Consider the following 26240-nt stretch of genomic DNA (forward strand, 5'->3'; position numbering starts at 1 on the left):
CACTCAGGCGTCCGGGAGCCGTGATTTATTCTGAGAGCAGCAGGGCTCGGGCGCAGGACCCCGAGGGCAGGCAGGAGGCCGGCGCGGGCGCGGGCGCGGGCGCGGGCACGAGGCTGAAGAGGGCGCGGCGGCTAGCGCAGGGCGAGGGCGGCAGCGCAGCCTGAAGCGAGCTGAGAGCGACCAGTTGCTGCTCCCGGGACAAGTCACCGCGCAGGCCCAAGAGGGCGGAGACGTGGTCCTCGCTGCCGGGGCACCAAGGAGGCGAGTCAGCCCCGTTCTCCCTGCCCTCCGGCTTCTCCTCCCTCCTGGACCCCCGTCCGCACCTCACGTCGGGAAACTGTTGCTGCAGGCCAGCCACCTCCAGGCCCAGCAGCGCGGGGTCGCGGAGGTTTAGCAGCTCCCTCAGGGCGAGCAGCACCGGCGCGCACTGCGCGTTCTCCTCCAGGCCCTGAGCACGTCGGGGTAGGGTCTCGCGCCAGCCCTCGTCTCCCACCCAACCACTGAGACTCTCGCCCGTCTGCCCGCCAAGAAGGTCTCACCAAACCGAGGAAAAGCTGCTGAAGCTGGGCAGCATCGTGCCGCAGGCGCTCGGCTGCCTGGGTCCTCTCGTCGGCTCCGCGGCACACCAGGCGGCCTTGCATCAGCGCGCGTAGGTACTGGAGCACCACGGCGCGCTCGGCCTCAGCCAGTAGCAGCTGCGGGGAGGCAATCAGGTGGGTGCAGGTCGCCTCTCTCACCCGCGCCGCCCCTTCCCCAGCCTTTTCCCCCAACGCACCTGAACCGTGGGGTTCCGCACGCGCCCGAAGTCCCGGCAGAAGCGCCCCGTCCGTTCGCACACACTTTCCAGCAGCTCAGGGCTCGACAGCCACTGGCGCGAGGGCAGGTCCGCGAACAGGGGCTGGGGAAATGATCCACACCTGGCATTGCCGCGGAGACCCCCCCCCCCCCGACATTGTACGCTGTACCGCCACCTCTCCACCTCCTTCTCCCATCCTGACCTGAAGGAGGCCTCACCTGGAGCTCCGCCTGCAGCGCCTCCAACACCAGGCGGCAGATCCTCCTCTGTAACTTGTCCAGCGCAGCTTCCACCGGAGCCAAGGCCCCTGAAGGCGCCCCGTCCAGCTGCAGGACAGACACTGAGGAGCTGGACCGAGCAAAACTACGGCTTCAGGACCAAGGCCAAGGCCCGCATGGCCCTCGGTGGTCCAGCCCCTCCGGCGCCACCTTGTGGGGCAAGTGTTTGATGGGCGGGAGCGAGAACAGCGGCTCCCTGCACTTCTGGTCTCAGGCATGGACCAGGGCTGGGAGGCGGCGCTCAGCGAGCTACAAAGGACACAGCCCAGCGGGACCTGCCTCTAATTCGTGGTGCGACCTTGAGCAAAACATTCTTTCTGTTTCTGTTTCCTCATTCGTAAAGGGAGGGAACTATCCCAGTGAGGAGGGAGTAAAAATCATCACTAACTTGTTTTCCTTGCCCCCACCAAAAAGAACATACCACCCAAGAGTAAGGGAGTGTGTGTGTGTGTGTGTACACACAGCTGTAACCCCAGATATTACTGGCACAGAGTAAGGCCTTGAAATATTTGCTGGACGAATGAACAATTGACATCATGTGTCAGGCACTATGGTAGGCACTTGACATGTTATCTCATGTGATTCTCGGAACATTCCATTAGTACCCACATAATACTAATGAGAAAAGTGAGATTCAGAGAGATTAGGTAACCCATCCAAGGTCACATAACTAGTAATTAGCAGAACTAGAATTGGAACCCCAGGGCGATGTGAGTCCAAAGTCCCTAGTGTCCTAGTGTGGGCTGGGCCCATACATAATAGGTACTCAATAGGGGGTTAGTGAAGGTGGGGTTCCCCGGGGGCCTTCTGGTACCTGAGTGCTGACTGGTGGTTGAGGGCGGCCAGTAGGTAGGGCACGTAATGAGGGGCCATTGCTTTCCCCCTGAGGTGGTCTTGGGAGAATCGGATCAGAGCATCACTGAAGCTGCAGTGGGCAGAGGTGGCTCCTGGACTTGCTGCTATGCTGGCACCCCCACAGCCCCAGTCCCTGGTACTCCTATCCCACCTCCAAAATACCCAAGTCCTTGTTTGAAAGAGCCCTTTCCCTGTGATATGTCTTATTAACTCAGAGTCCCTTTCAGCTGCCTGGGGAGCAGGGATAGGGATCAGGAATGGGTCAGTGCCTTGACAGACCTCCTCAGGAATATGCCCAGTTCTGACAGTGCCATGCCATGCACTCGCTGTTGTAGTGACTCACTGACCAGGCTGGCCACACGAATGTTCTCTTCCAGGATCTGCAGGCAGAAATGAGCAGCCATCAGCAAAGCCTCCCTCCTTTCTCTCCTCCCCATTGCCCCATGGAGGGTGCCTGCCTGTCTGGCCACTTCCCACCTACCTGCAGCACGATGGCTGGCATTGGTGAGTAATAGGAGCCAGACGGGTCCGTGTTGGGCCCCTGCTCCCGGCCCCACTCAGCTACCTCCCCATCCAGCGCATTCTGCAGCCACTGGGACACACTTGCCTGGAGGGAGGGGCCAGGGGCAAAGGAATGTAGCAGGGATCTGACCCCGCCGGAGATGGGTAGACATTCCACTCTGCAGATAAAGGCCCACAGCAGATGCATAGGACTGCTCTGGACCTTTGCGTCAACTACTCACCCGGACGTTGGCCACAAATGTTGCCTCCAGCTGCTCAATGTTCTCCAAGGTCAGGAGGGGCTCCAGCTGCGACACATCAGCCTCAGGCCCCAACTCCAGGCTCCCCATCATTTCCTGCCTGGAGATGGACGGCCTGGTGTCACACCAAGCCCCCAGCCTCTGATCCCCAACGTCCCGCCGCCCCAAAGGCACTGACCCCAGGTACACATGCAGTGCCCAGTGCAGCAAGGCGAAGGCATCCGCAGCTTCCAGCTCCGGCCCTGCAAGGAGGTGCTGCAGGCTGCGGCGCAGACCGCTATGCAGTGTGTGGGCCCATAGCTGGACCACATTGTACTGCGGCGGGCAGCAAGGCGCTACTAGTGCCTCAGCTGTGGCCAACTCAACTGGCAGGGCCAGTCGCAGAGCCTCCAGCCACCCTGGTAGGGCCCCTGGCGCAGGCAGCAGAGGTGACCCAAAGTGGGTCTGCTCCAGGCCCTCCTGTAGTGCCCTCAGACAGCGCTGCCGCCAGTCCCGGGGGACCTGGCCCAGGGGGGTTGTTCGTCCAGTCTCCACCTCCGCCACACGCACAGCAGCCACCAGCAGGGCTGGGTCCTCCCGTGCCAGCTTCCCCGCGGCCCCTGCAGCTGCTTCCACAGCCTGGCCCAGTGCCTCGAACAGAAGGTCCAGCCCCTGGAAGACTGGCAACTCCAGGCCCCCCAGGGGTGCCCACGTATCCTCTCGCAGCTGCTCCAGCTCCCGAAGGCTCACATATGCCTCCAAGAACTGTTGGGCATCAATCAGGGTCTGTGTGTGGGCCACTGCAGCTGGCACTAATGAGAGTGGAAAGGAGATGGCCCTGGGTCTCAGCCTTCCCACCGCCTCAGTGTGTACAGCAGGGGATACTGAGGCCCAGGGCTGGGGTGATGTATAAATATTTAATAACCAGTAGAGTAAGCTGGGCACAGTGGCTCATGCCTGTAATCTCAGCACTTCGGGAGGCCAAGGTGGGTGGATCACTTGAGGTCAGGAGTTTGAGACCAGCCTGGCCAACATGGTGAAATCCCATCTCTACTAAAAATACAAAAATTAGACAGGCATAGTGGCCTGTAATCCCAGCTACTTGGGAGGCTGAGGCAGGAGGATCGCTTGAACCTGGGATATGGAGGTTGCAGTGAACTGAGATCGCACCACTGCACTCCAGCCTGGGCGACAGAGTGAGACTGTCTCACAAAACAAAACAAAAAATGAACAAAAAACCATAAATACATTTAAAAAATAACCAGTAGAGTACTGGCCAATCTAAGAGGATCTTGGCAATGTCCTGATGGGCCAGAGGTCAACCCATGAGCTCATGGAATATGAGGAAGCTAAGGATCCTGGAGGGAAGGCAGGGGAGATCGGGGGGTCCTGCCAGTACTCACTCAGCCACTCTGTAGGGAAAAGTTTCAATATACTGATAACCAGGTAGCCAGAGTCATGTGACTGGGTATCCGTCCTAACTCAAGCATCCCACATGTGGGAATCCCAGGATGAGCTGATTTGCACCCTGCCTCATAGGCCATGGGAAGCCCGGGCTACTCTCTGGGAGGTCCCTGGTGTGCCTCTCTATGCAGTTCCCCATCTAGTGCCCCAGCCCCTTCATTAGGGATGGGTGTTTGTGGACTGACTATTGGAGGCTGAGGCCCAGGTTCCCTGCACGCTCACCTGCCCGCAGCCGAGGCAGCAAGTGAGACAGGGCCTGCAGTTGCTTGTATTGGGCAACCCGCTCCCGTAGAGGCTCCAGAGTCTGTAAGGCCTGGGACATGCCCTGGAGCAACTCACGGGCCTGGCTCAGGGCCTCCCGGGTTCCCTGCACCGCCTCAATGGCCCGGGCCAGCTGCCACACACCAGTCTGCACGCCTTCCAGGTATGACTGCACCACTGACTGTGGAGAGATGGAGCCAGTGAGACCAGGCCAGCCCTGCAGCACAGTCCCAGCACCCGCACCCCCCGCCCCATGCCCACCTTGAGGCGTGCTTCCAGGGAGCAGGTACGCTGCACCTCGCGGCTGCGGTACTGGCCTAGCCTGGCCAGCTGCTCCGGCCGGTAGAAGATGCCCGAGGCCCACTTAAGCGCTGCACCCCGGGCCAGCTGCTCTGCCCGCTCCTGCTCCGGCCACTCAGGCCCTGGGCAGGAAGAGCCTGGGCAGCTGTGTAGTCAGGGAAGGAGGGCCCAATGCCCCCAGTCCCAGCTTTCTTATTTATTTCTTTGTTTGTTTATTGAGACAGAGTCTCGCTCTGTTGCCCAGGCTGGAGTGCAGTGGTGCAATCTCGGTTCCCTGCAACCTCCGCCTCCCAGGTTCAAGCGATTCTCCTGCCTCAGCCTCCCGAGGAGCTGGGATTACAGGCATGCGCCATCACGCCCAGCTAGTTTTTGTATTTTCAGTAGAGACGGGGTTTCACTATATTGGCCAGGTTGGTTTCGAGCTCCTGACCTCAGGTCATCCGCCCATCTTGACCTCCCAAAGTGTTGGGATTACAGGCGTGAGCCACTGCACCCAGCTAGTCCCATCTTTGTTGCCATCATTCCTCCCCCAGTCCACCCAGAAGGTTCATACCAGGGGACAACTCCGGCTGCATCTCATCCTTGGCTGCTGAGTCCATTGCCGGCCTGGAGGAGCCAGAGCTGAGGTGGGTCCGGGGCAAGCAGGCAGAGTAGATGCCCCTCTGAGCTGCTGCCTCTGTCTAAGCCCTTCTGAGGAGGAGGAAGGAGGTTCTTCCTGGCCCTCTCAGGAAGTGAGAGGGAGGGGGTGTGATGTGGAGGGCACCTGGGAGGCTTTGCCTGCTGGGTTCCAGTCGTGCCCCCTGCAGATGTCAAGCGAGTCAGGGTGGGCACAGGCCTCCACTGGACCCTGGTTCTGCTCTGAACTGCACAGGACAGTTTGATACAAAACTTACCAGATTTGATCAGGCGTCCAGTTCTCCCTCCGCAAATGACCTTGGCCTTGAGAACAGCCCTCTCCCCCGATGTAGCTGGGCACGCCTGCCACTTGCTCACAGGGCCTGGGCAACTCCAGCTGACTCCAGTGTGCAGCTGAATTCCTCTCCCCAAAGAAATCTCTCTCCCACTCCCCAGCCCAGAAGCCCCTTCTTCCCACCAAGGCTCCTCCCTCCCCAAGGCCATCTACAGAAAGGAAGGAAGCTGAGTCGCTGGCATTTTATTCCCAACAGGAAAGAGTGCACAGAGGGTGGGGAGGGCTGGGCGACACTTCCCTGAGGGGTGGAGGGGTGGGGTGTACTTGTATTCAACCAGTCTTGACCAGCCCACCCAGAACCTCTTAGTGCTCAGGAGAGGAGACAGGGATTTGCTAGACTTGGCCTCAAGCTGGGGTGGTAGGCAGGGTGTGCAGATATGGATGCAGACGACATCAACAGCACAGGATGAAAACTGTGTTGGTCAGCCTCCGAGGAGGATGTGTACCTCTGCAGAGGAGTGAGAGGTGGCAGGCTGTTGTGAAGAGGGGTGTGGTGGGGGATGGCAGGAGAGGGTCATGAAAGCTGTGTTTATCTTTTTTGTTTTAGACAGGGTCTCGATCTCTCACCAAGGCTGGAGTACAGTGGCACCATCATAGCTCACGGCGGCCTTCTGGGCTCAAGTGATCTGCCTGCCCCAGCCTCCCAAAGTGTTGGGATTACAGGCATGAGTCACCGCAACTGGGCAGCTGTGTTTATCTTGAGTTATAGGGAGCCAGGGAAGGGACTATAAGGTGGTAATAATTTAGTGGATGTTCAGTCCACCACCCAAATCCACCCTTCAGGACAGAAGTGCTCATTCTCCAGCTGCCAGGAGTGTGGGCTGCTGAGATCACACCACTGAGTCTCTCAGTCAATATTGGGGTGCAAAAGCATGGTACCATCACGTGAACATAAACTCTTCAGAAGTGCTACCCCAATTTCAGAGATCCTAGTGGCATAGGCTGAGGCCTATAATATAATTGCATCTGCCCAATTCTGCTTGTCTTACTCCCTTAAAGGTGTGGATCCTGACCAGGTGCGATGGCTCACGCTGTCATCCCAGCATTGTGGGAGGCTGAGGTCTGAGGATCGCTTGAGCCCATGAGTTCGAGACTAGCCTGGGCAATATAGTGAGACTCTCATCTCTACAAAAACTAAAAATAAATGAGCCGGGCATGGTGTGTGCATGCCTGTGGTCCCAGCTACTTGGGAGGCTGAGGTGGGAGAATCGCCTGGGCCCAGGAAGCTGAGACGGCATTGATCTTGCCACTGCACTCCAGCCTGGGCAACAGAGTGAGACCCTGTCTCAAAAAAAAAAAAAAAAGAAGTGTGGATCCCCAACAAACTTGCTGCAAAACCCTGTCTCGAGTCCCATTTCCCATAGAACCTGACCTAAAAGAAACAATAATAAATAGTAAGAATGTTAAAAGTAACAAAAAACCCTAGCAAACTTTCCTACATGCCAGGAATGACTCTGAGTGCTTTACTGATATATACACATAGGTAAATACGTTTGCATTGGCTGAAGTGTATATAACCCCATAGTCTCTGAGCACTGTAGTGGGAGGACAAGATGAGCGAAAGATGAGGCTAGGACCATGGGTGGAGAGAGGTGGACAAGGTAGATATAGTTAGTGCTTGCTGTTTGGCAGGAAGTGAGGGACAGGAATAGATGGGGTGACCCCAAGACAGTAGGGCAACCTTTAGGAACAGGTTTGATGTGGCAGTAAAATGAGCTTGAAATATATAAAAGAATAAATAAAGAGAAAAAATTAAAAAGGAACAGGTTTGAGGGAACAGATTGGATTAGTCAGGTAGTGTGGTCCCCTCTCCCGAGATGGGGACTGGGCAGAGTTAGTGATGTTGGGGCAGATTGGCAAGGAAAGTTCCGATGGCGTCCCTTTCTCTGCTGCCAGGGCTGCCCACTGACGCCCTCCTCATTCCTCCCTAACTTCATCCCAACTCCCGGTCTACCCAGGTAGTTTTCGTCTTATTCGGCGGCTGGACATTTGCTAATGGTCCCTGAAGTTTTGCGGTTGCACCCACAGACAGCAATAGCGCCGCGTTCCCTGGAAGACGCACGGGGCGGAAGCGGAAGCAGCAACGCTGGCTCCGGCTGCCGGGCGGCCAGGAACGGAAGCGGAAGTGGCGGCGGCGCCGGCCTGGCCTGGCCTGGCTGAGGGGAGGCGGCGGGCGGACGCGATGGCGGAGGCCGGGCCGCAGGCGCCGCCGCCCCCGGGCACTCCAAGCCGGCACGAAAAGAGCCTGGGACTACTCACCACCAAGTTCGTGTCGCTTCTGCAGGAGGCCAAGGACGGCGTGCTTGACCTCAAGCTGGTGCGGCCCGGGCTAAGGGGCGACAAGGGAGGATGGTGGACCAGGCCTGGGCCTGTAGCGGGAACCCCGGGGGCGGCCCAGCTGGGTCCTCCGAGAGCCGGCAGCCGTCGTGTGCTTTCTCACAGGAGAGAAGCCGGGGAATGTTTCATTCATTCGGCCGAGGCCATTGAGCTACAGCTATGGGCCAGGCTCAGGGCTCCAGGTGTTCGTCCTCGTGGCCCTTCCTGGCTGGCGAGGAGAAGAGCTGCCTATGGGACAGAGCTGCGGTCCTGAGCTGCAGTAGCGCCTGGCAGGCACTGCAGGGTTGGAATCCAGGTTACTTCCTTCCCAGACCACGTCTCAGGGTGTCTGGGGGTACACCCGAGAGTGGGGCTGAGCATTCTCCACTCTGTCTGCCAGGCAGCTGACACCCTAGCTGTACGCCAGAAGCGGCGGATTTACGACATTACCAATGTTTTGGAAGGTATCGGGCTGATCGAGAAAAAGTCCAAGAACAGCATCCAGTGGAAGTGAGTGGGGATAGTGGGAGGGTAGTAGAGTCTCCCACCCAGAAGTGTCGGGTGTGGGGTGGAGGGTGCCAAAGAAGGCAGGGGCCGTGGAACCCAGAGTTCTCAGCAGTCCCTCTCAGCCCCACTCCCTGGGCTCAGGGGTGTGGGGCCTGGCTGCAATACCCGGGAGATTGCCGACAAGCTGATTGAGCTCAAGGCAGAGATCGAGGAGCTGCAGCAGCGGGAGCAAGAACTAGACCAGCACAAGGTGTGGGTGCAGCAGAGCATCCGGAACGTCACAGAGGACGTGCAGAACAGCTGATATCCTCCTGGCGGTCCCTGCTGGGGGGAGTGGGCAAGGGGCCCTCTGGTTCAGCTTGCCCTGGGCAAGCTCCCTGTTCCTCTTGGGAGCTTGTCTTGTAGCCCCTGGCCATGGCCCAGCCTCAGGCTCCCTCCTCAGAGCCCCTCCCCTTCCAGTCTTAGCCTGTGATCCCTCCCCCAGTGGACCTGAGTCCCCAGAACTTTCTCTGAGGGGCCTGTGTGTCAGACCTTGGCTAAAGAATTGGGTCTTTTCTGTAGTCTGCCGTCTGTCACCATAGGGCATCGGCCATTCTCCTTAACCCTCACACTTTGGCCTACGTCACTCATGAGGACATCTGCAGATGCTTTGCTGGTGAGCAGAGCCTGGGTAGGGGTGAGGGGGTGGGCTGGGCTCAGCCAAATCCCTGAGCACTGGGCTCAGTGTCTCAGGAGAGTTCCATCTCTTAAGAGGGTTTCTGGGACCTGCTCAGAGAGGAACGAGGCAGGGTAAGTCTTCTGTCTGAGTGTCACTGGGACCCTGTGGAGGTCAGCTATACCAAGAGGGTACAGGAATTCTGGAGTGGGTTCCTGTTTCCTGGATTTGGCTTCTTGGGTATGATAGAGGTACAAGGGGGAGAGAGGAAAAGAGGATATGTGTGTATTTGCTTGTGTGAAGGCTCTTACATGCAGGGCATGGGGGTGCCCACTTCCAACTTGTTAGTTTAGTTGCATTGTGAATGCAGAATATGTTCCTTTTTTTTTTTTTTAAAAGAGACAGGGTCTTGCTATGTTGCCCAGGCTGGTCTTGAACTCCTGAGCTCAAGCTCTCTTCCCCCCTCAACCCCCTAAAGTGCTGGAATTATAAGTGTGAGCCACTGTGCCCCGCTGATGTGTTTCTTCTCCATCTTGTATCCTTCTGACTGGTCATGGGAAAGGGATGTTGGCCTTGGCTAGAACACTTTCACCTAGGGAACAGCCATCGGTGGAGGAGTGAGGTGACTGTGGCCAGTGATCTTTGATTTCACATACTTGAACCCAGATTTCCTGGTTACTGACTCTGGGCTCTCAGGAAGAGAAGAGCTTTAGCTTATGGGGGATGGGTGAGGTCCACTGTCTAGTCCCTCAGAGACCATGATCTCCTGCCTTGCTCCAAAAGACAGGCACCTCTGTTCCCAGCTCAGATTGAGCCCATGGGCTCTGACCCATTCTCCGTGTCATTCTAGGAGATACCCTCTTGGCCATCCGGGCCCCATCAGGCACCAGCCTGGAGGTGCCCATCCCAGAGGTGGGTGCTTAGCCTAGGCAGGCGGGGTCAGCTGAGGGCGGGTGCTGGCTGTGCAGCCTGATAAGTCCCGGGTGGGGCAGGTAGGGGAGGCCTGGAGTTTGGGGTTATCTAGGAGGATGGGCATCCTGGGTGGGAGAGGACACTGGTCCTGACTGAGTCGGGCAGGAGCCAAGCCTGCTTCCAATTCTACCCATCTCCCATCCCTTACCACCCATCTCTAGGGTCTCAATGGGCAGAAGAAGTACCAGATTCACCTGAAGAGTGTGAGTGGTCCCATTGAGGTTCTGCTGGTGAACAAGGAGGCATGGAGCTCACCCCCTGTGGCTGTGCCTGTGCCACCACCTGAAGATCTGCTCCAGAACCCACCTGCTGTTTCCACGCCTCCACCTCTGCCGAAGCCTGCCCTAGCCCAGTCCCAATCCCAGGAAGCCTCACGTCCAAATAGTCCTCAGCTCACTCCCACTCCTGTCCCTGGCAGTGCAGAAGTCCAGGGAATGGCTGGCCCAGCAGCTGAGATCACAGGTGAGGCATCATGGGAGCTTGTGACAGAGGCCCAAGAGGCAGTATCTCTGTGTTGTGAAACACCACTCTCAAGAGTTGGAAGAGACCCTTCAAGATGGGGATTGTCCTTTTCCTGACCTCCACCTAGCCTTCCCTTGCTATGGTAATGAATGAGCCTTTTTTTTTTAAATTGAGACGGTGTCTCACTGTGTCCCCCAGGCTGGAGTATGCAATGGCACAATCTTGGCTCACTGCAACCTCCACCTCCCAAGCTCAAGAAATTTTCCTGTCTTAGCCTCCCGAGTAGCTGGGATTACAGGCACCCACCACCACACGCAGCTAGCTAATTCTTGTACTTTTAGTGGAGACGGGGTTTCACCATGTTGGCCAGGCTGGTTTCGAACTCCTGACCTCAAATGATCCGCCTGCCTCGGCCTCCCAAAATGCTGGGATTACAGGCTTGAACCACCATTCCCGCCTGAATGGGCCCTTTTTAATAGGGAATCTCTGACTGTGGGAAGAGACATTGCTGGTGGCAGTTTTCTCCCCCAGATCCACATCCACTGGTGTCTCAATTGCCCTGGTAGCCCATCTTGAAGTACGGCCACAGCAGACATGTTGACCACGAGTCTCTTTCTGTAGGTCTTATGTTCCTGTCTATCTCCTGTAGTGACAAATTTTAGGTTACTTCCTCTGGGGTGACTGGCAATGCCTAATTTTCCTTGGGTCTGGGAACTAGGCTTGGGTCCTCCTGGGTCTGGGTTCCAGCACAGCCAGGTTTAACAACGTCTTCTTGACCTTGTGTGACTGGGTTTGGGGCTATCATTGCAGTGAGTGGCGGCCCTGGAACTGATAGCAAGGACAGTGGTGAGCTCAGTTCACTCCCACTGGGCCCAACAGTACTGGACACCCGGCCACTGCAGTCTTCTGCCCTGCTGGACAGCAGCAGCAGCAGCAGCAGCAGCAGCAGTAACAGTAACAGCAGCAGTTCATCTGGACCCAACCCTTCTACCTCCTTTGAGCCCATCAAGGCAGACCCCACAGGTGGTGAGTACCTGCTCCCTAGGGGCAGAGAGAGAAAGTCTAGCCGCAGTCCAGTCCTAGTTCAGAAACAATTGGGGATGGAACCCAGCTCTCCCGTCAACCCTGTCGGATACGAGAGCTCTCTGCCAGCACCTCTGGGTCAGTGCTGGAGCCCCCTCTAGTATCCCATCCTAGGCTAACACAGAACTCCCTGCCCTCTCTCAAGCCCTTTCCTGCCACCCATTGGAGTACCGCCTCACTAATTGACACTTCTCTGTATCACTCTTTCTCATCTTCTCTGTCTGCTTTCTGTCTGGACTCCTTGAAAAAGTAATCTCCACTCTTTGGTCTCCTAGTCACCTTTCAGGTTGCAGCAGTCACTCCCCCAGCCCCAATGTTACAGCAGTGTCACTCTTGAGAAGCTACCGAAGGCCTGCCGAGCCTAGCAGCCTCCAGCCTGTTTTGCTGGTGCTCTCTTGGTCCATGTCAATATTCTTTCCTCCTTTGGCATAATTATGCCAGCTCTTGGCTCTCTTGTCTCACTGGCTTCTTGAACTCTCCCTGGCGTGTCCTTAAACATGGCTGTTTTTGAGGGCTCTGTCCCGTTCCACTCCTGGACAGGGCTGTAGCTCTGGGTGAACGAATCCCCAGCCTCCGCCTGGCCTAGATCTTTTCCCGATACGCACTTTGGTGTTCACCTGCCGTCCTGTGTACATCCAGTGGACACTTTATTCCTTTGTGTCCTCGACTGAACTTAGTTCCTCCCCGAAGCTTGCTTTCCACCTCTGCACACCCTACCGTCAGCCCTATTTATCCAGGCCTGATCCTTGGCTCTCACTCTAGTTCCAGCTCCTTCTCCCTCCTCCTTCTGCTTCCACCCCATGCCAGCTAAGCAAGGTCTGTCCCAGATGTCCCCTCCTATCCTCTGGTATCGTCAGCACTCAGGATGACCCCTGGCCACCTCTGTCCTGGATTCTTCAGCATCTTTCTCTTTACCCTGACTGACAGACTAATCTTTCTGAAATACAGGCCTGACAGAAAAATGTGGCATTTCTCTGTTTGCAAAAGTACCTTTAATGACTCCCTGAGGGCCACCAGATAAAATCTGAACTCCTGAGCCTGGCATGTGAAATCCCTCATGGTCCTCTCTGGTTGCATTTTCTTCTGCTTCCCTTGTGTCCTCCTGGCCAGAGGTTTGTAGTGGAGTCATCACCCTGTAGCGCCACCACCTCTGCCTGGTGACCTGACCCAGGGTCTGGTCTCTGAGTCTTGCACGGAGCAGGTGCTCAGCAGGGGTGGGACAGATGGGGTACCTTCCATCAGACGGGGTGCATGCTGAGCCCAGAAAGACGCTTCTGTGACCTTTCTGAGTTAGAAAAGCTGTACCAATCACTTGCAGTGGGCCTTTGGTGCCCTGGGCTCAGCACTGAGGAATTCGGGTTTAGCATGTGAGGCCAACAGACAGTGCCAGCTTGGCCTAGGCAGGGCCTACTACATCTCCTCAGCTGTGTGGAGCCTCAGGGTGGGTGGTACAGGATCCGAGGAAGCCAGGGGGCTGTAGTGGTGCCAGGCTGGACCTCTGTGTCCTGAGCATGGCTTTCTTGTTTTTCAGTTTTGGAACTCCCCAAAGAGCTGTCAGAAATCTTTGATCCCACACGAGGTAGGCTGCTGCATTCCTCCCTGGGGGTAGGGGTAAGGGACATAGCTCACTGGGTCCTACGGCTGTTTTCTTGCCCTTTTGAGAACCTTGTGGTGGTGCTTATGGTAACTGGGGCAAAGGGTGAAGTTCCTGATGGGCAGGTGGGATTCCCTTTCCTGGGCTTTGGTAGGTGGAGAGTTGGGAGCTGGAATGTTAGTAACTGAGCTCCCTCCATTCCCAGAGTGCATGAGCTCGGAGCTGCTGGAGGAGTTGATGTCCTCAGAAGGTGGGTGGTCCTGGAAGGTGGGAGTGGTTGTGGGCAGGGGTTGGGCTGCTGCTAGGGGAGCCCTGGCCCAGGGCCTGAGACTAGTGCTTTCTGCAGTGTTTGCCCCGCTGCTCCGTCTTTCTCCACCCCCCGGAGACCACGATTATATCTACAACCTGGACGAGAGTGAAGGTGTCTGTGACCTCTTTGATGTGCCCGTTCTCAACCTCTGACTGACAGGGACATGCCCTGTGTGGCTGGGACCCAGACTGTCTGACCTGGGAGTTGCCTGGGGACCTCCCCCATCCGACCCCTACACAGCTTGAGAGCCACAGACGCCTGGCTTCTCCAGCCTCCCCTCACCACACAGTTCTGGCCACAGCTCCGGCTCCTGTGCTGGCACTTCTGTGCTCGCAGAGCAGGGGAACGGGACTCAGCCCCCATCACCGTGGAGCCAAAGTGTTTGCTTCTTCCTTTCTGCGGCCTTCCCCAGCCTAGGCTCGGCTGCCACCCAGTGGCATAGAACGGAGGAACTGCCATCGCCCCCCCATAGGGCAGCTTGTCCAGCCTCACTGTCTTGCTCCTGCCAGCTACTTCCCCTAGGAGCGAAGGGTGGCGTGGAACTGGGCACGTGCCAGCACCACCCCTAGCTTCCTTAGCTGTCCCCCACCCCCTGACCCTCCAGCTCCTCCTGGCCCTCTCATGTGCCCCCTTCTGCTGGGCCTTTAGCCCTAGAATCTGCAGGTGGTGGGGGTGGCTACCAAGAAGGAACAGAGGTCTCAGGAGGACTCTGGGTGGTCCAGCCCTGAGGATTGGCCCCACCTCCTGCTGCCCCATACCCTCTCTTCATTTCTGCTTATTCATTTACCCTCATTTAGAGCCATTTGCAGAGATTTAGAAAGATTTACAGTAACGAATGGATTCCTATATAAAGATTATTTTTATACTTTTTGCAGCAAAAGGAAATTGTAATATTTGTACAGTGTCCAAGTGAATAAAAACCATGCCTAAGGCTAGCTCTGATGTGGTTCTTTCGGGACCCTCGTTGGGACTGTGCTGGATTGGCAGTGTGACTGGGTGGGTCACCTTGCTGGAACCGGGGGTGGGGCGGCCTCCGGCAGCCTGCCCTCCCCGCCCCCACCTGCTGCACGTAGGTGTGGGGCGGGGCCGCCTCGGCTGGGCGGGGCAGGCGGGGCGGGGCAGGCGGAGCCGTCCTACCTTCCTATCCCCGGACTCCAACCCGGAACTAACCTCGGCTCTCTTGGGAAGGCCGCATTGCATGGCCAGGAGCCTCAGTCTGGGCCGCGAGTGCGGGACACCGAGGTCAAGTCTCGGAAAGAGGGAGGACCTCCTCGTCCCCAGGGGCCCCAGGCCAGGTGCGCCCTTGGCCGCAGGTGCACGGTCTCCGAAAAGTGCAGGTGCCCACGCCCCGGCTGGACCATGACGCCTCCGCGGAACGTGGTGAAGATTGCCATCCAGATGCGTGACGCCATCCCGCAGCTCATCCAGCTGGACCAGGTCACCTGGCTGGTCCCGCCTCCATCTGCCCCGCGGCCCCACCTCCCGGTAGCCCCCTGGCCCTCGGGGCAGCCCGCCCCACCCCTTCCCCCAGGCTCCTCCCCATCCCTCCCTGCCCCAGCCGCGAGAATGACCGCTCCACTTGCAGGCGAAGCCCCTGGCCGCTGTGCTGAAGGAGGTGTGCGACGCGTGAGTGCTGCCGGGCCAGGGCCCCTGGAGGGCAGGAGGGCAGGAGGGGCGGCTCCCCCTGCCGGCCTCGCTGAGCCTCGTGCCCCGCAGGTGGAGCCTGACGCACTCTGAGCGCTACGCCCTGCAGTTTGCGGATGGGCATAGGAGATACATCACTGAGAATGTGAGTACCCTCTCCCCAGCCCCACCCTCCGCCTTCCGACCCCGCTAACCCACCTGGCCCCGGTATCTCTGGCTCTTCATCCCACTACTGGAGCGCGATATTTTACTGACCCCCAGCTGCCCTCACCTACACCCCAGCTGATCAGTCCTCGGTGCCCTCCCTGACCTCGCTGCCCTTTCTGCTGTCTTCTCCAGAACCGCGCGGAGATCAAGAATGGCAGCATCCTATGCCTCAGCACGGCCCCAGTAATGCCCCTCCCGGCCCGCCTACCCCATCCCTGCCCGCCTACACCATCCCTGCCCCTTTGCCCCAGGTCCGGAGGCCCCTACCCTGGAGGCCGCCGCCCCAGACCTGCCTTGAGCCACCTAGTTGACACCAGGGGCCGCACACTTTCAGGTCCCACCCTTACTGTGCCCAACCTCTTCACCTCTGTTCCTGCTTCGTTCCTGCCAGGACCTTGAGGCTGAGCAGCTCTTGGGTGGGCTGCAGAGTGACAGTCGTGAAGGGCGCCGGGAAGCCCTGAGGCACCTCCTCCCTCTGGCCTCGGACATGACCTTTGCCAGGGAGGTCATCAGCCGTAATGGGCTCCAGAGACTAGGCACCATCATTGAGGATGGGGATGAGTGAGCACAGGGATGTGTGGGCTGGGGGAGATGGTGGGGCTTTCTGGTCCTGATCTGGTCCTGCTCAGCCCCAGATGTCCCCCCTCCAGCCTAGGAGAGGTGCTGGCCCTCAGCCTGAGGGCCTTCTTGGAGCTCATGGAGCATGGCGTGGTGTCCTGGGAGACACTGAGCATCCCCTTTGTGAGGAAGGTGGGTGGGCTTTCCTAGGGCAGCGGGAGGGGGCAGTGGAGCAGTGCGGCAGTGGTAGACCCGGGTTCCATGGGGGTGAAGTGGTGACCCCCTCGCCCCTTACAGGTGGTGTGCTATGTGAACATGAACCTCATGGACGCCTCCGTGCCACCCCTGGCCCTTGGGCTGCTGGAGAGTGTGACCTTGAGTAGCCCAGCCCTGGGCCAGCTGGTCAAGAGCGAGGTGCCCTTGGATAGGCTGCTGGTGCACCTACAGGTGTAAGCCTCTGGGGCTGGGGTCCAGATGTGGGGAGCAGGGCTGGAGCCTGAATGTTCCACTGGGCCCTCTTCTTGCCATAGGATGAACCAGCAGCTGCAAACCAAGGCCATGGCCCTGCTGACAGCCTTGCTGCAGGGGGCCAGCCCTGTAGAACGCAAGGTTAGTGTCGATCAGTGGCTGGATGTGGATAGCATCTGGTGGGCACCGCCCCACCCTAGGGCGAAATAATCTAAGCCCCCTTTCTTTCTACCCCCTCAGCACATGCTTGACTATCTCTGGCAGAGGAACCTTCGCCAGTTCATCTATAAGGTAGGAGGTGGTGGGCCAGGGGGACCTCTCTGCTCCTCCCTCCCAGTGAGCCCTTGCTCAAACCTGGGTCTGGCTGTCCTGCAGAACATCATCCACAGTGCAGCACCAATGGGCGACGAGATGGCTCATCACCTGTATGTACTGCAGGCCCTCATGCTGGGGCTGCTGGAGCCGCGTATGCGGACGCCCCTGGACCCCTACAGCCAGGTGTGTGTCTTTAGTGGGGACAAGGCGGGGGTGGCTTGGAGTTTGGTCTTGAATCTATAATATTGATCCCCTCCCCTGCCACCCAACACTGACCCCAGGAGCAGCGGGAGCAGCTGCAAGTCCTACGCCAGGCTGCCTTCGAGGTGGAGGGGGAGTCCTCGGGTACCGGGCTGAGTGCTGACCGTCGCCGTTCCCTCTGTGCCCGAGAGTTCCGCAAACTGGGCTTCTCTGTGAGTATCCCCCCTACCCAATTCCCCCACCCTGCCTCAGCCCAGGGTTGTTGTTCCAGGGGGCCATGACCCTTCTTGAACTGCCTGTGCCCACTTCCCCCAGAACAGCAACCCAGCGCAGGACCTGGAGCGCGTGCCCCCCGGTCTCCTGGCCCTGGACAACATGTTGTACTTCTCCAGAAATGCACCCAGCGCGTACAGCCGGGTTGGTGACAGGGTAGGGTGGGGGGTGGCAGCATCCCCCAGGCAGGGTCCCCATGGGCTTAGCCGTGACTCCTTGCTCCATTCTCTGCCCCCTCCAGTTTGTGTTAGAGAACAGCAGCCGCGAGGACAAGCACGAGTGCCCCTTTGCCCGGGGCAGTATCCAGCTGACAGTGCTGCTGTGTGAGCTGCTCCACGTTGGGGAGCCCTGTGAGTTGCCGGGACTGGGCACAGCATGGCCAAGAGCAGGGGACGGAAGGGCAGAGAGGGCCAGGGGCTGCATGCACTTTCTCCCTGAGCCCCTCCTGCCCCCCCGCTCCAGGCTCTGAGACAGCCCAGGACTTCTCGCCCATGTTCTTCGGCCAAGACCAGAGCTTCCACGAGCTCTTCTGTGTGGGTATCCAGCTGTTGAATAAGACCTGGAAGGAGATGCGGGCTACACAGGAGGACTTCGACAAGGTGGGTGGGGTGGGAGCTGGGAGGCCTGGGCCAGGGCAGGGGGCTGATCTGGGTACAGAGCTCAGGCCCTGAGCTGAGCTTGGGCGGCCCCAGGTCATGCAGGTGGTGCGGGAGCAGCTGGCCCGCACTCTGGCCCTGAAGCCCACCTCCCTGGAGCTCTTCCGAACCAAGGTGAATGCGCTCACTTACGGGGAGGTGCTGCGGCTGCGGCAGACCGAACGGCTGCACCAGGAGGGCACACTGGCTCCCCCTATACTGTGAGTTTGCGGGGATGGATCCTCAGTCCTAGCCCCACCTTCCCTGGTGCCCCCTGGGCTACTCCCCAGGTCAGATGTGCTCAGTGACACCCCTCTATCAGGGAGCTGCGGGAGAAGCTGAAGCCAGAGCTCATGGGCCTGATCCGCCAGCAGCGCTTGCTCCACCTCTGTGAGGGGACGCTCTTCCGCAAGATCAGCAGCCGGCGGCGCCAGGGTCTCTGAGTGGGCATGGGTGGGGGGCAGAGGGCAGGCAGAGGGCACCTGGCTTGGTGTCAGGACCTCTCAGCACTCCGGCCCTCTTCCTTTTCTCCACACAGACAAGCTGTGGTTCTGCTGCCTGTCCCCCAACCACAAGCTGCTGCAGTACGGAGACATGGAGGAGGGCGCCAGCCCACCTACCCTGGAGAGTCTACCCGAGCAACGTAAGGCGGGCAGGGGCGGGGGCCAGACATGTGCTCTCCCCAGACTGCCCTGGGCCCCGGGGCTGCTGGGGCCGCAATGCTGAGCCCAGCCTTCTTCCTGCAGTCCCTGTGGCCGACATGAGGGCACTCCTGACAGGCAAGGACTGCCCCCATGTCCGGGAGAAGGGCTCTGGGAAGCAGAGCAAGGTGGGTACAGCAGGCCAGGGGCTCCTTCCCGTCTGCCTCTGCCTGCCCTGTCCCCTGCTCAGTGTCCCTGCCCCTTGCTTCCCCAGGACCTCTATGAGTTGGCCTTCTCGATCAGCTATGACCGCGGGGAGGAGGAGGCATACCTCAACTTCATTGCCCCCTCCAAGCGGGAGGTGAGTGTCCGCCAGGCTGAGGTCAGCAGGTGGGCAGGGGAGGCAGATGGGCAGACCCTCATGGCTCTGTGCCACCCCCCCAGTTCTACCTGTGGACAGACGGGCTCAGTGCCTTGCTGGGCAGTCCCATGGGCAGCGAGCAGACACGGCTGGACCTGGAGCAGCTGCTGACCATGGAGACCAAGCTGCGTCTGCTGGAGCTGGAGAACGTGCCCATCCCTGAGCGGCCACCCCCTGTGCCCCCACCCCCCACCAACTTCAACTTCTGCTATGACTGCAGCATCGCTGAACCTTGACAATGTGGCTGGCCACGGGCCACAGCTGCGGCCACTGCAGCAGCCATGAAGGGCGGAGGGTAGAGGAGTGCAGGCACCCTAGCCAGCAGAGATTGCTGCAGAAATAAAGTCTGCTTGGCTTTTGGGATATGTTGAGCCAGCTCTGAACCTTGTGGGCTGAGCCTGTGACAGTGACAGTCTTCCGCTTCTGCCTTCAAACTTAGCTGGTGGATAAGATGGGGCATCAGGCCAGGCCACAAACTTTGACAGCTACGGTTGAGGGGCTGGTGTTTTGAAGCGGGTGGGGAGAGGATGGGACTGCTGCCCTTCTCCAAGATGAGTCCTCAGCCTCCCTCCATGCTGGGCCTGCGGGGAGGGAGGGCTGGCCTGTGGTCTGGGGGTACCTGCCAAGGGAGAGGCTGGGCTGCCAGCCTGCTGCAGGAGAGGTGGCAGGGCAGGAGGCACTGCTCCAAATGGATGCCTTCCTGGACAGCATTAACAGGGGCATAGTCTGGGAGCCATCTCCAGAAGGCTCCTGACAGTCTGACCTCAGTCCTCAAGCTTGCATGGCCCTGCCTGGTGTCCTTTGTAGGACTTGGAGGTCTCTGGTGAGAGGCCTGAAGGGAGAGAGGCAGAAGGGCAGGCTCAAGATCCCCAGGCCAGTGGGAGGATGTGGGCTGATTCTGACAAGAGCCACTTCTGTGCAGGAAGACCTGGATTCTGATTAAAACCTAACTCAGGGCCGGGCTTGGCTCACGCCTATAATCCCAGCACTGTGGGATGCTGGGACAGGCCAATCACCTGAGGTTAGGAGTTCAAGACTAGCCTGGGCAATATGGCGAAACCCTGTCTCTACTAAAAATATAAAAATTAACTGGGCATGGTGGCACACACCTGTAATCCCAGCTACTCGGGAGGCTGAGGCAGGAGAATCGCTTGAACCCAGGAGGTGGAGGTTGCACTAAGCTGAACCCAGGAGGAGGTTGCACTGAGCTGAGATTGCACCACTGCACTCCAGCCTGGGCGACAGAACAAGACTCCATCTCAAAAAAAAAAATTAAAAACCTAACTCAGAACCATGGGTAGGGTGGGGGGGCCAGAGACAGGCCAGAGCCCCTGGGGGCAGAAGCAGTGAGAAGTATTGGGCCCAGCTGGAGGTTTGGTCACGGGGCAGAGGCTGTGGTCACAGACCCCCAAGCCCTTGAGGAAAGAAGAGCCCATCAGTCTGTGGAGCTCACAGGATAGGTTGAAGCCACTGCCCCTCAGACTTCTCCCTGCCATTCACCTCTTCTCTCCCCAGTGCCACCTCCAATTTCTTTTCTTTTTCTTTCTTTCTTTTTTTTTTTTTTTTTTGAGACGGAGTTTCACTCTTATTGCCCAGGTTGGAGTGCAGTGGCGTGATCTTGGCTCACTGCAACTTCCACCTCCCAGGTTTAAGCGATTCTCCTGCCTCATCCTCCCAAGTAGCTGGGATTACAGGCATACACCACCACACCCGGCTAAATTTTTTGTATTTAGTAGAGACAGGGTTTCACCACGTTAGTCAGGCTGGTCTCTAAACTCCTGACCTCAAGTGACCCACCTGCCTCAGCCTCCCAAAGTGCTGGGATTACAGGCATGAGCCACCGCACCTGGCTCCAATACTGTTTGTTTGTTTGTTTTTTGTTTTTGTTTTTTTTAGATGAAGTTTTGCTCTTGTTGCCCAGGCTGGAGTGCAATGGCACCATCTCAGCTCACCGCACCCTCCGCCTCCCGGGTTCAAGCGATTTTCCTGCCTCAGCCTCCTGAGTAGCTGGGATTATAGGCAAGCGCCACCACGCCCGGCTAATTTTGTATTTTTAGTAGAGAAGGGGTTTTTCTCCATGTTGGTCAGGCTGGTCTCGAACTCCCAACCTCAGGTGATATGCCCACCTCGGCCTCCCAAAATGCTGGGATTACGGGCATGAGCCACCACGCCTGGCCCCAATAACGTTTTTAACTGTTAACCATCAACCTGGCTGACCTTGAGAACTGATGAAATGGCACTTCCTTTGGAGAGTGTGCTGGAGGGCACTTGCTCCCCCTCCACCAGCTAAGCTTCAGATCCTTGGGCATCCAGGGCCTACCATGCCCATGCCTAAGGACTTCCCACCACAGTTGGAGCAGTCGGCCATGGAGTTCTAGGTGGAAATAGGGGGCAGGGATCCCTGATGCTGTCAGCCTCCCTTCCCAATACTGTGGGCCAGGCCTGAGGAAGGAGTGTGTCTCGGGATTTTCTCCGCCTGCCCCAGGGCCACTTCAGCTGAAGTTGGGAGGGGGGACCCTTTAGGGGCCTCCCTGTAACCGTCAATTATTCCTACTTAATGTTTCCAGTCCCTTGTGCGTGCCACCATCATAGCAACAGCCTCCCGACTTCTGGCCTCCTGTCTTGCACTTCCAATCCTCTCAATACCAGCTACCCCAACTGCTTTCTCCGACATAAATCTTATCATACACACACACAAACATCCCATATATTTGATGTCGCCCTATCCATGTCCATGGGTTAATGGCCACAGTTTCCATGACTGAAGCTGAGTTGAGCCAGGTGAGTTGCAGACATACCGTGGTTTAGCCCTTTCACCTGAGCACCTGTGGCTTGCAGTGTTCTTGATGCTTGGTCTGAGCTGGCATCCTCCCTGCCTAGACTACCCCCTCAGTGACAGCTGTGGCCTGCCTGTGTGCACCCCCACAGTGCCTTCTACCTGGATCACCCCTTTCCTTTCTTCTGGCCATTTTCACTGCCCTGATTCCTTCCTGGACCCTCCAAGCCCAATTTGTTGCTCCCTGGGCTCTGGTCCTAGGTGCTTGTCTCTCTCTTCACCCGCACCCTGCACGCTGGACTGTCCCTGCTAGCTGGCTTCTCTGCCTCCCCAGCTGGCCCTGGGGCTGGGAGAGCTTTGACCCTCTGAATCCCCACATAAAGCACAGTCCCTGCAGGCACCGAGGGAGCCCTGGCTTGCTGCTACAACCAGTGAACAGGAATACGGACGAGGTGCGGGGACACACCAAGGGCCAGAGCTGCCATGGAGAAGTCACCAGCACCAGACCCCACCCGCTGGATTAGGTGACTTCTAGTGACCCTCTCACCCAGAGATGCTGGCCTCTTTCATTCTTTTCCTCCTATTTCCCCCTCAGGACAGCCTCATTGACTCAGGCATCATTCATCGGTAGTTCCTGGAATCTGGCTGAGACAAGCACACAGCTTGTGCCTTTGCCTCAGGACACACCCAGGCCTGCAGGGTCTCCTACTGTGTGGGGAAGATGCTAGGAGTGTCAGGCCAGGGCGGGAGACCCCGTGGGGCTGTGGGCCAGGCCTGAGGAAGGAACGTGTCTCCGGGCTTTCTCTGCCTGCCCCAGGGCCACTTCAGCTGAAGTTGGGAGGGGAGGGGCCCTTTAGTCTGAGAATTTAAGACAAGGAGGTACTATCTGGAATGTTTAATCTTAGGGTTTACAACACAGACCTGGGCGAAGCTGCTGAAGCTCAGTGCACACAGGGTGCTGGGAGAGTCCCACAGGAGTAGGTGGAGCCGGGCCTTAGGTCTGAGAAGAGGGCAGGCAAGAGGCAGGGGCTCTGCTCCTCCCAGCACCAGACCCCACCCACTGGGGGCCTGGCCTCCTGCCCAGGGCTTGGCCAGAGAGCAGGAGCCTGTGACCGCAAACAAGTAGCTAGCATTTCCAGGGGCCTGTGGCAGCGACGTGTAGCTGGAAAGAGGCTACTGTCAGGCGGTGTGGTGGGAAGTTCCCTCTGGGCTGCCCTGGATTGGCCCCACCCCCAATCCTAGAGGGTCTGCAGTAGAGGGAGGCAAGAGGCAACCCAGGTCAAGGCCAGGGTTGGGGACTGGGGGAGTCAAGGAGGCTGTGCTGCAGGGCTGGTTACTGACCCGGCCTCAGAGTGTTAGGGTCAGGTCAGCCCCTCCCACGAAGCGGGACTGGACGCAGGACACCTGGGGCAGCTGGGCTTGGAAGTGTCTGACGGCTGCCATGTTGATGCCAGGGCACATGGTCACATCCAACACCCGGAGCTGCCTGCACGCCTGCCCAATGGCATCCAGTGTCCTGTGGGGAGGCCACTGGATGAGTGTCTGGCCCGGCGTGGGACCCAGCCCAGCCCCTGCACTGTGGCTCCATCTGCCCAGTGTCATTGGACACACTCACTGCTCTGTGAGCTGACTGCAGCTGGACAGGTTGAGGTGCTGCAGCCTCGGCCAGGAGCTGGCTGCCTGGGCCCAGCCCTTGTCACTGACGCGGCTGCAGTGACTCAGCGCCAAGTGCTCCAGGCTAGGACAGCCCCTGGCCACAGCCACCAAGCCCTTGTCTGTGAGTTCTGGCAACAGGCTCAGGGACAGCTGCCTCAGCTGGGGGAACTGGAGCACCTACAAGGATGGGGAGGGTCGGGGAGAAGTAAATGCCACTGGAGCCCACAGCCTTGGCCTTTCCAGATCCTCCCACCCCAGGCAGGGCATGACTAGAGGCAGCAGAAGCCAATGAAAAAGGAACTCCAAGGTCAACTTTTTTCCAAGCAAAAAGTGGGTTGGCCCAGACCCCTGACTTCAGCCCCAAGATCCTCAGCCTACCCGCACCCGCAGCCCCACACCTTGGCTAAACTGGCATCAGTCAGCTTGCTGCAGGCTGTGAGGTCCAACTCCTGCAGGGCCAGCAGCATGAGCAGGGAGGGGCCCTGTGGCTTGGGACAGGGGTCCTTGGTGCCTGAGGCCTGATGCTCCAGCTCTGGGCGTGGCTGTAGGAAGAAGCCCTTGCTTCTCAGGTTCCTCCTGAGTTTGCCCTTAAATGTTCCTACAGAGAGACTTGTAAGGGACAGGAGGGCAGCTGAGCCCAGGGGCCACCCCATCCTCCAAGACTTCGAGGGTCCCGCACCTGGGTCCCCTGCACAGGCTCCTCCAGCCCCAGAAGCCCCCAGTCACACAGCTCCCTGCACCAAGCCAGGCGTAGGACTGAGAGGTGGGTGAGGTAGGTGCAGATGGCCTGCAGGGTCCGGTTGGTGAGGGCCACACAGGAGGACAGGTCTAGCACCCTGAGGCTCAGGCCCAGCGCTGGGATCATGGAGAGCACTGAGGTGTCCTAGGAGGGAGGAAGGGAGGAAACAGGATGGAGCAGCAGCTGGTTGCCTATGCCACCTGGCCTGGCAGGGGTAGCTAAGAAGGGTCTGTTCAAGGTTCTCACCCCACAGACAGGAAGGAGGGAGGGGAGCTACCAGAGGGTCCAAGGAAGGAAGCAACATGGTCCCTATGCTGGTAGTGAAAGGTGGGGGTGGACAGGGTGGGCCATAGGGGTTGCTGCAGGAAAAAGGCCTGGACTGTGGCTGGGGCAGGAAGGATGCAAGTGGCAGGGCCTAGGGTGGCCACCCTGCCTATGCTCCCAGCCCCTGCCAAAAGAGTGAATGAGGCCACCTCAGACCACAGCTCACTGGACCAGCCAGTTGACCCTGCTAAGCCAATCGGAGTCGCTCCCTCTAGAATTGGAACCAGAACTATGAGATGGAGGTAGAGCTGCCAGCTGACAGGGCAGTTAGGGATGGGGAGCAGGAGCTAAGGGCAGAGTAGAGGAGGCTGGTTTGTAGAGAGATGCACAGAGGGGAACTTCGTACCAGGCTTCGTACCAGGTGCTACAATCTGTTGCTTACCACCTGGGCCCACACCTGCAGAGCTTGTCCCTGGGTGGAGGCAGCCCCACAGAGGCCTCCTTTGTGGCCCTGATCCTGGGCTGCCCAGCCCTGTGTGTCCTTGATCTCAGTGGCTGCAACAGCCTCTTCACCTCTGGCACACTGCTGGCTCAGCCCGAGATGGCACAGAGGGACAAAAGAACATGAGGCCTGGAGGCAGCAGCTGAGAGGACACAGGGATGTTGTACCACATTATCTGACATGCTTGGTGCCAAAGAGAAGGAGGAGTAAGGCTGGGAAGAGAGGCACTTGGAGGGGAACAAGGTGGAGAGATGGTTTTTAGGTTGGGAATGCCCTGGTCAAATGGACAGGCTGAAGAAATAATCCACTAAAGAGGGACAGACTGACACTGCCAAGACAGGGGCGCCACCCAGAGGGACAGCGCTGAGCCCTGCTAAAGGGCCTGGCCTTGGCTACGAAATGACCCTGCTGCTCCTGTCACATCACCCTCACAGGCCCTGCCTCAGCACCTTCCTCAGTGCTCCTTCCCTGCCTTCCTTGCCCATCACCCCCTTTCTTCAGCCCTCCCAGCTCCGGAACACTCGTCCTTAACGCCCCTCCCCAGACCACATGCACTTGGCATGTGAGCTGTTGGCCGCCTCGTGGGCTGGGTCACCTTGGCCACTTGGACCTCCTAGACACAATGGGGGCTTTGGGGAGGTGTGCTGGCAGCAGCAGCAGTTGTCTAGGCTCTTGTCCTCCTCCAGATTGGGTCCCAAGTTCATTTCTAACTGTCAATCATAGGCATGAACACTGGGGAGTCCCTTCCTGGTGCCACAGGCCCACCACCACCCCGGTTCCCCCTCCTGCTGTCCTCAGCCCTGGAGAGGAAGGGAGGAGATGATGGTGAGCTCACCTTCAACGAAGAGCAGTGGGCCAGGCTGAGGGAGGCCAGCTGGGATGGAGCCCCGTGCACAGAGCCCAGGGTCTGGGCCAGTTCCCGCCCTCTCACCAGGCAGCACTCGGCCATGTTGAGGCTCTGCAGCTCCCGCAGGCCACCCAGAGCTGTACATCCTGCGTCTGTCAGCCGCTGCAGCTTCCCCAGGCTCAGGCGCCGCAGGTGCCGCAGGCCCCGGCTCACAGCCAAGAGCGCCCCATCAGTCAGTTCTGAGCAGCCGCTGAGGTCCAGGGAGATAAGGCCTGGTTGCTGGAAGCACAGGGTAGCCACAGCCTCTGTGGAGAGGTCCCAGCAGCTGTGCAGGCTCAGCTCCTGCAGTTGCAGCCCAGCTACCTGGCCCAGGGCCTGCAGGGCCTCAGGTGGTAAGCCAGTGCCACTCAGGTCCAGCGCACGCAGCCTGCCAGCCCGCTCTTGCACGAATCGCAGCAGGTTGCGGAAGGAGAACTGGGAGGGAGAGGAGTCTTGGGGGCCGATGGAGCCTCGGGCTGGGCCTAGATCGA

The 26240-nt window shown here is 58.6% G+C and overlaps 4 protein-coding genes across 8 annotated transcripts; 2 read left to right on the top strand and 2 right to left on the bottom strand.

The window, feature by feature from the left end:
• Nucleotides 1-10: 10 nt before the first annotated feature.
• EXOC3L1 (exocyst complex component 3 like 1) lies at nt 11-5810 on the bottom strand. 3 transcript variants are annotated; one of them, XM_033218736.1, is made up of 14 exons: nt 5588-5748; nt 5248-5300; nt 4656-4816; nt 4356-4575; nt 2869-3481; nt 2673-2790; nt 2411-2536; nt 2209-2309; nt 1889-1999; nt 1015-1144; nt 776-898; nt 540-695; nt 324-448; nt 11-242 (listed from the first exon to the last, which is right to left on the bottom strand). In XM_033218736.1, exons 2-14 carry the CDS (start codon nt 5291-5293, stop codon nt 26-28), a joined length of 2247 nt encoding a protein of 748 aa, XP_033074627.1. In that variant the 5' UTR covers nt 5294-5300; nt 5588-5748; the 3' UTR covers nt 11-25. The 3 variants fall into 3 exon arrangements, with proteins under 3 accessions (XP_033074627.1, XP_033074626.1, XP_033074625.1); XM_033218735.1 differs by lacking the exon at nt 4656-4816 and having other exon boundaries at nt 5248-5384; nt 5588-5808; XM_033218734.1 differs by lacking the exon at nt 4656-4816 and having other exon boundaries at nt 11-448; nt 5248-5384; nt 5588-5810.
• A 1956-nt stretch (nt 5811-7766) lies between these two features.
• On the top strand, nt 7767-14498 carry E2F4 (E2F transcription factor 4). The gene is made up of 10 exons (XM_033218755.1): nt 7767-7981; nt 8381-8490; nt 8629-8790; nt 9099-9142; nt 9993-10054; nt 10276-10576; nt 11387-11602; nt 13191-13238; nt 13459-13503; nt 13600-14498. The coding sequence occupies exons 1-10, from the start codon at nt 7847-7849 to the stop codon at nt 13713-13715; spliced, it is 1239 nt and encodes a 412-aa protein (XP_033074646.1). The 5' UTR covers nt 7767-7846; the 3' UTR covers nt 13716-14498.
• Nucleotides 14499-14620: 122 nt separating this feature from the next.
• Nucleotides 14621-19314, top strand: ELMO3 (engulfment and cell motility 3). 3 transcript variants are annotated; one of them, XM_033218754.1, is made up of 20 exons: nt 14621-15048; nt 15149-15189; nt 15280-15352; nt 15547-15597; nt 15806-15975; nt 16065-16164; nt 16270-16421; nt 16503-16581; nt 16681-16731; nt 16816-16938; nt 17037-17168; nt 17272-17373; nt 17471-17579; nt 17692-17828; nt 17922-18085; nt 18187-18299; nt 18403-18507; nt 18611-18693; nt 18780-18866; nt 18950-19314. In XM_033218754.1, exons 1-20 carry the CDS (start codon nt 14923-14925, stop codon nt 19160-19162), a joined length of 2211 nt encoding a protein of 736 aa, XP_033074645.1. In that variant the 5' UTR covers nt 14621-14922; the 3' UTR covers nt 19163-19314. The 3 variants fall into 3 exon arrangements, 2 of the variants coding, with proteins under 2 accessions (XP_033074645.1, XP_033074644.1); XM_033218753.1 differs by having other exon boundaries at nt 14621-15000; XR_004438950.1 differs by lacking the exon at nt 18187-18299.
• A 3268-nt stretch (nt 19315-22582) lies between these two features.
• Nucleotides 22583-26002, bottom strand: LRRC29 (leucine rich repeat containing 29). Its single transcript, XM_033218776.1, is given in 5 exon segments — nt 22583-23218; nt 23318-23535; nt 23757-23900; nt 25699-25791; nt 25793-26002. Coding segments are annotated over 5 exon segments (687 nt in total). The 5' UTR covers nt 25856-26002; the 3' UTR covers nt 22583-23049.
• Between the last annotated feature and the right edge of the window lie 238 nt (nt 26003-26240).

This window comes from Trachypithecus francoisi, unplaced genomic scaffold, assembly GCF_009764315.1.
Source record: "Trachypithecus francoisi isolate TF-2019V2 unplaced genomic scaffold, Tfra_2.0 Lachesis_group10, whole genome shotgun sequence".
Classification (NCBI taxonomy): domain Eukaryota; kingdom Metazoa; phylum Chordata; class Mammalia; order Primates; family Cercopithecidae; genus Trachypithecus; species Trachypithecus francoisi.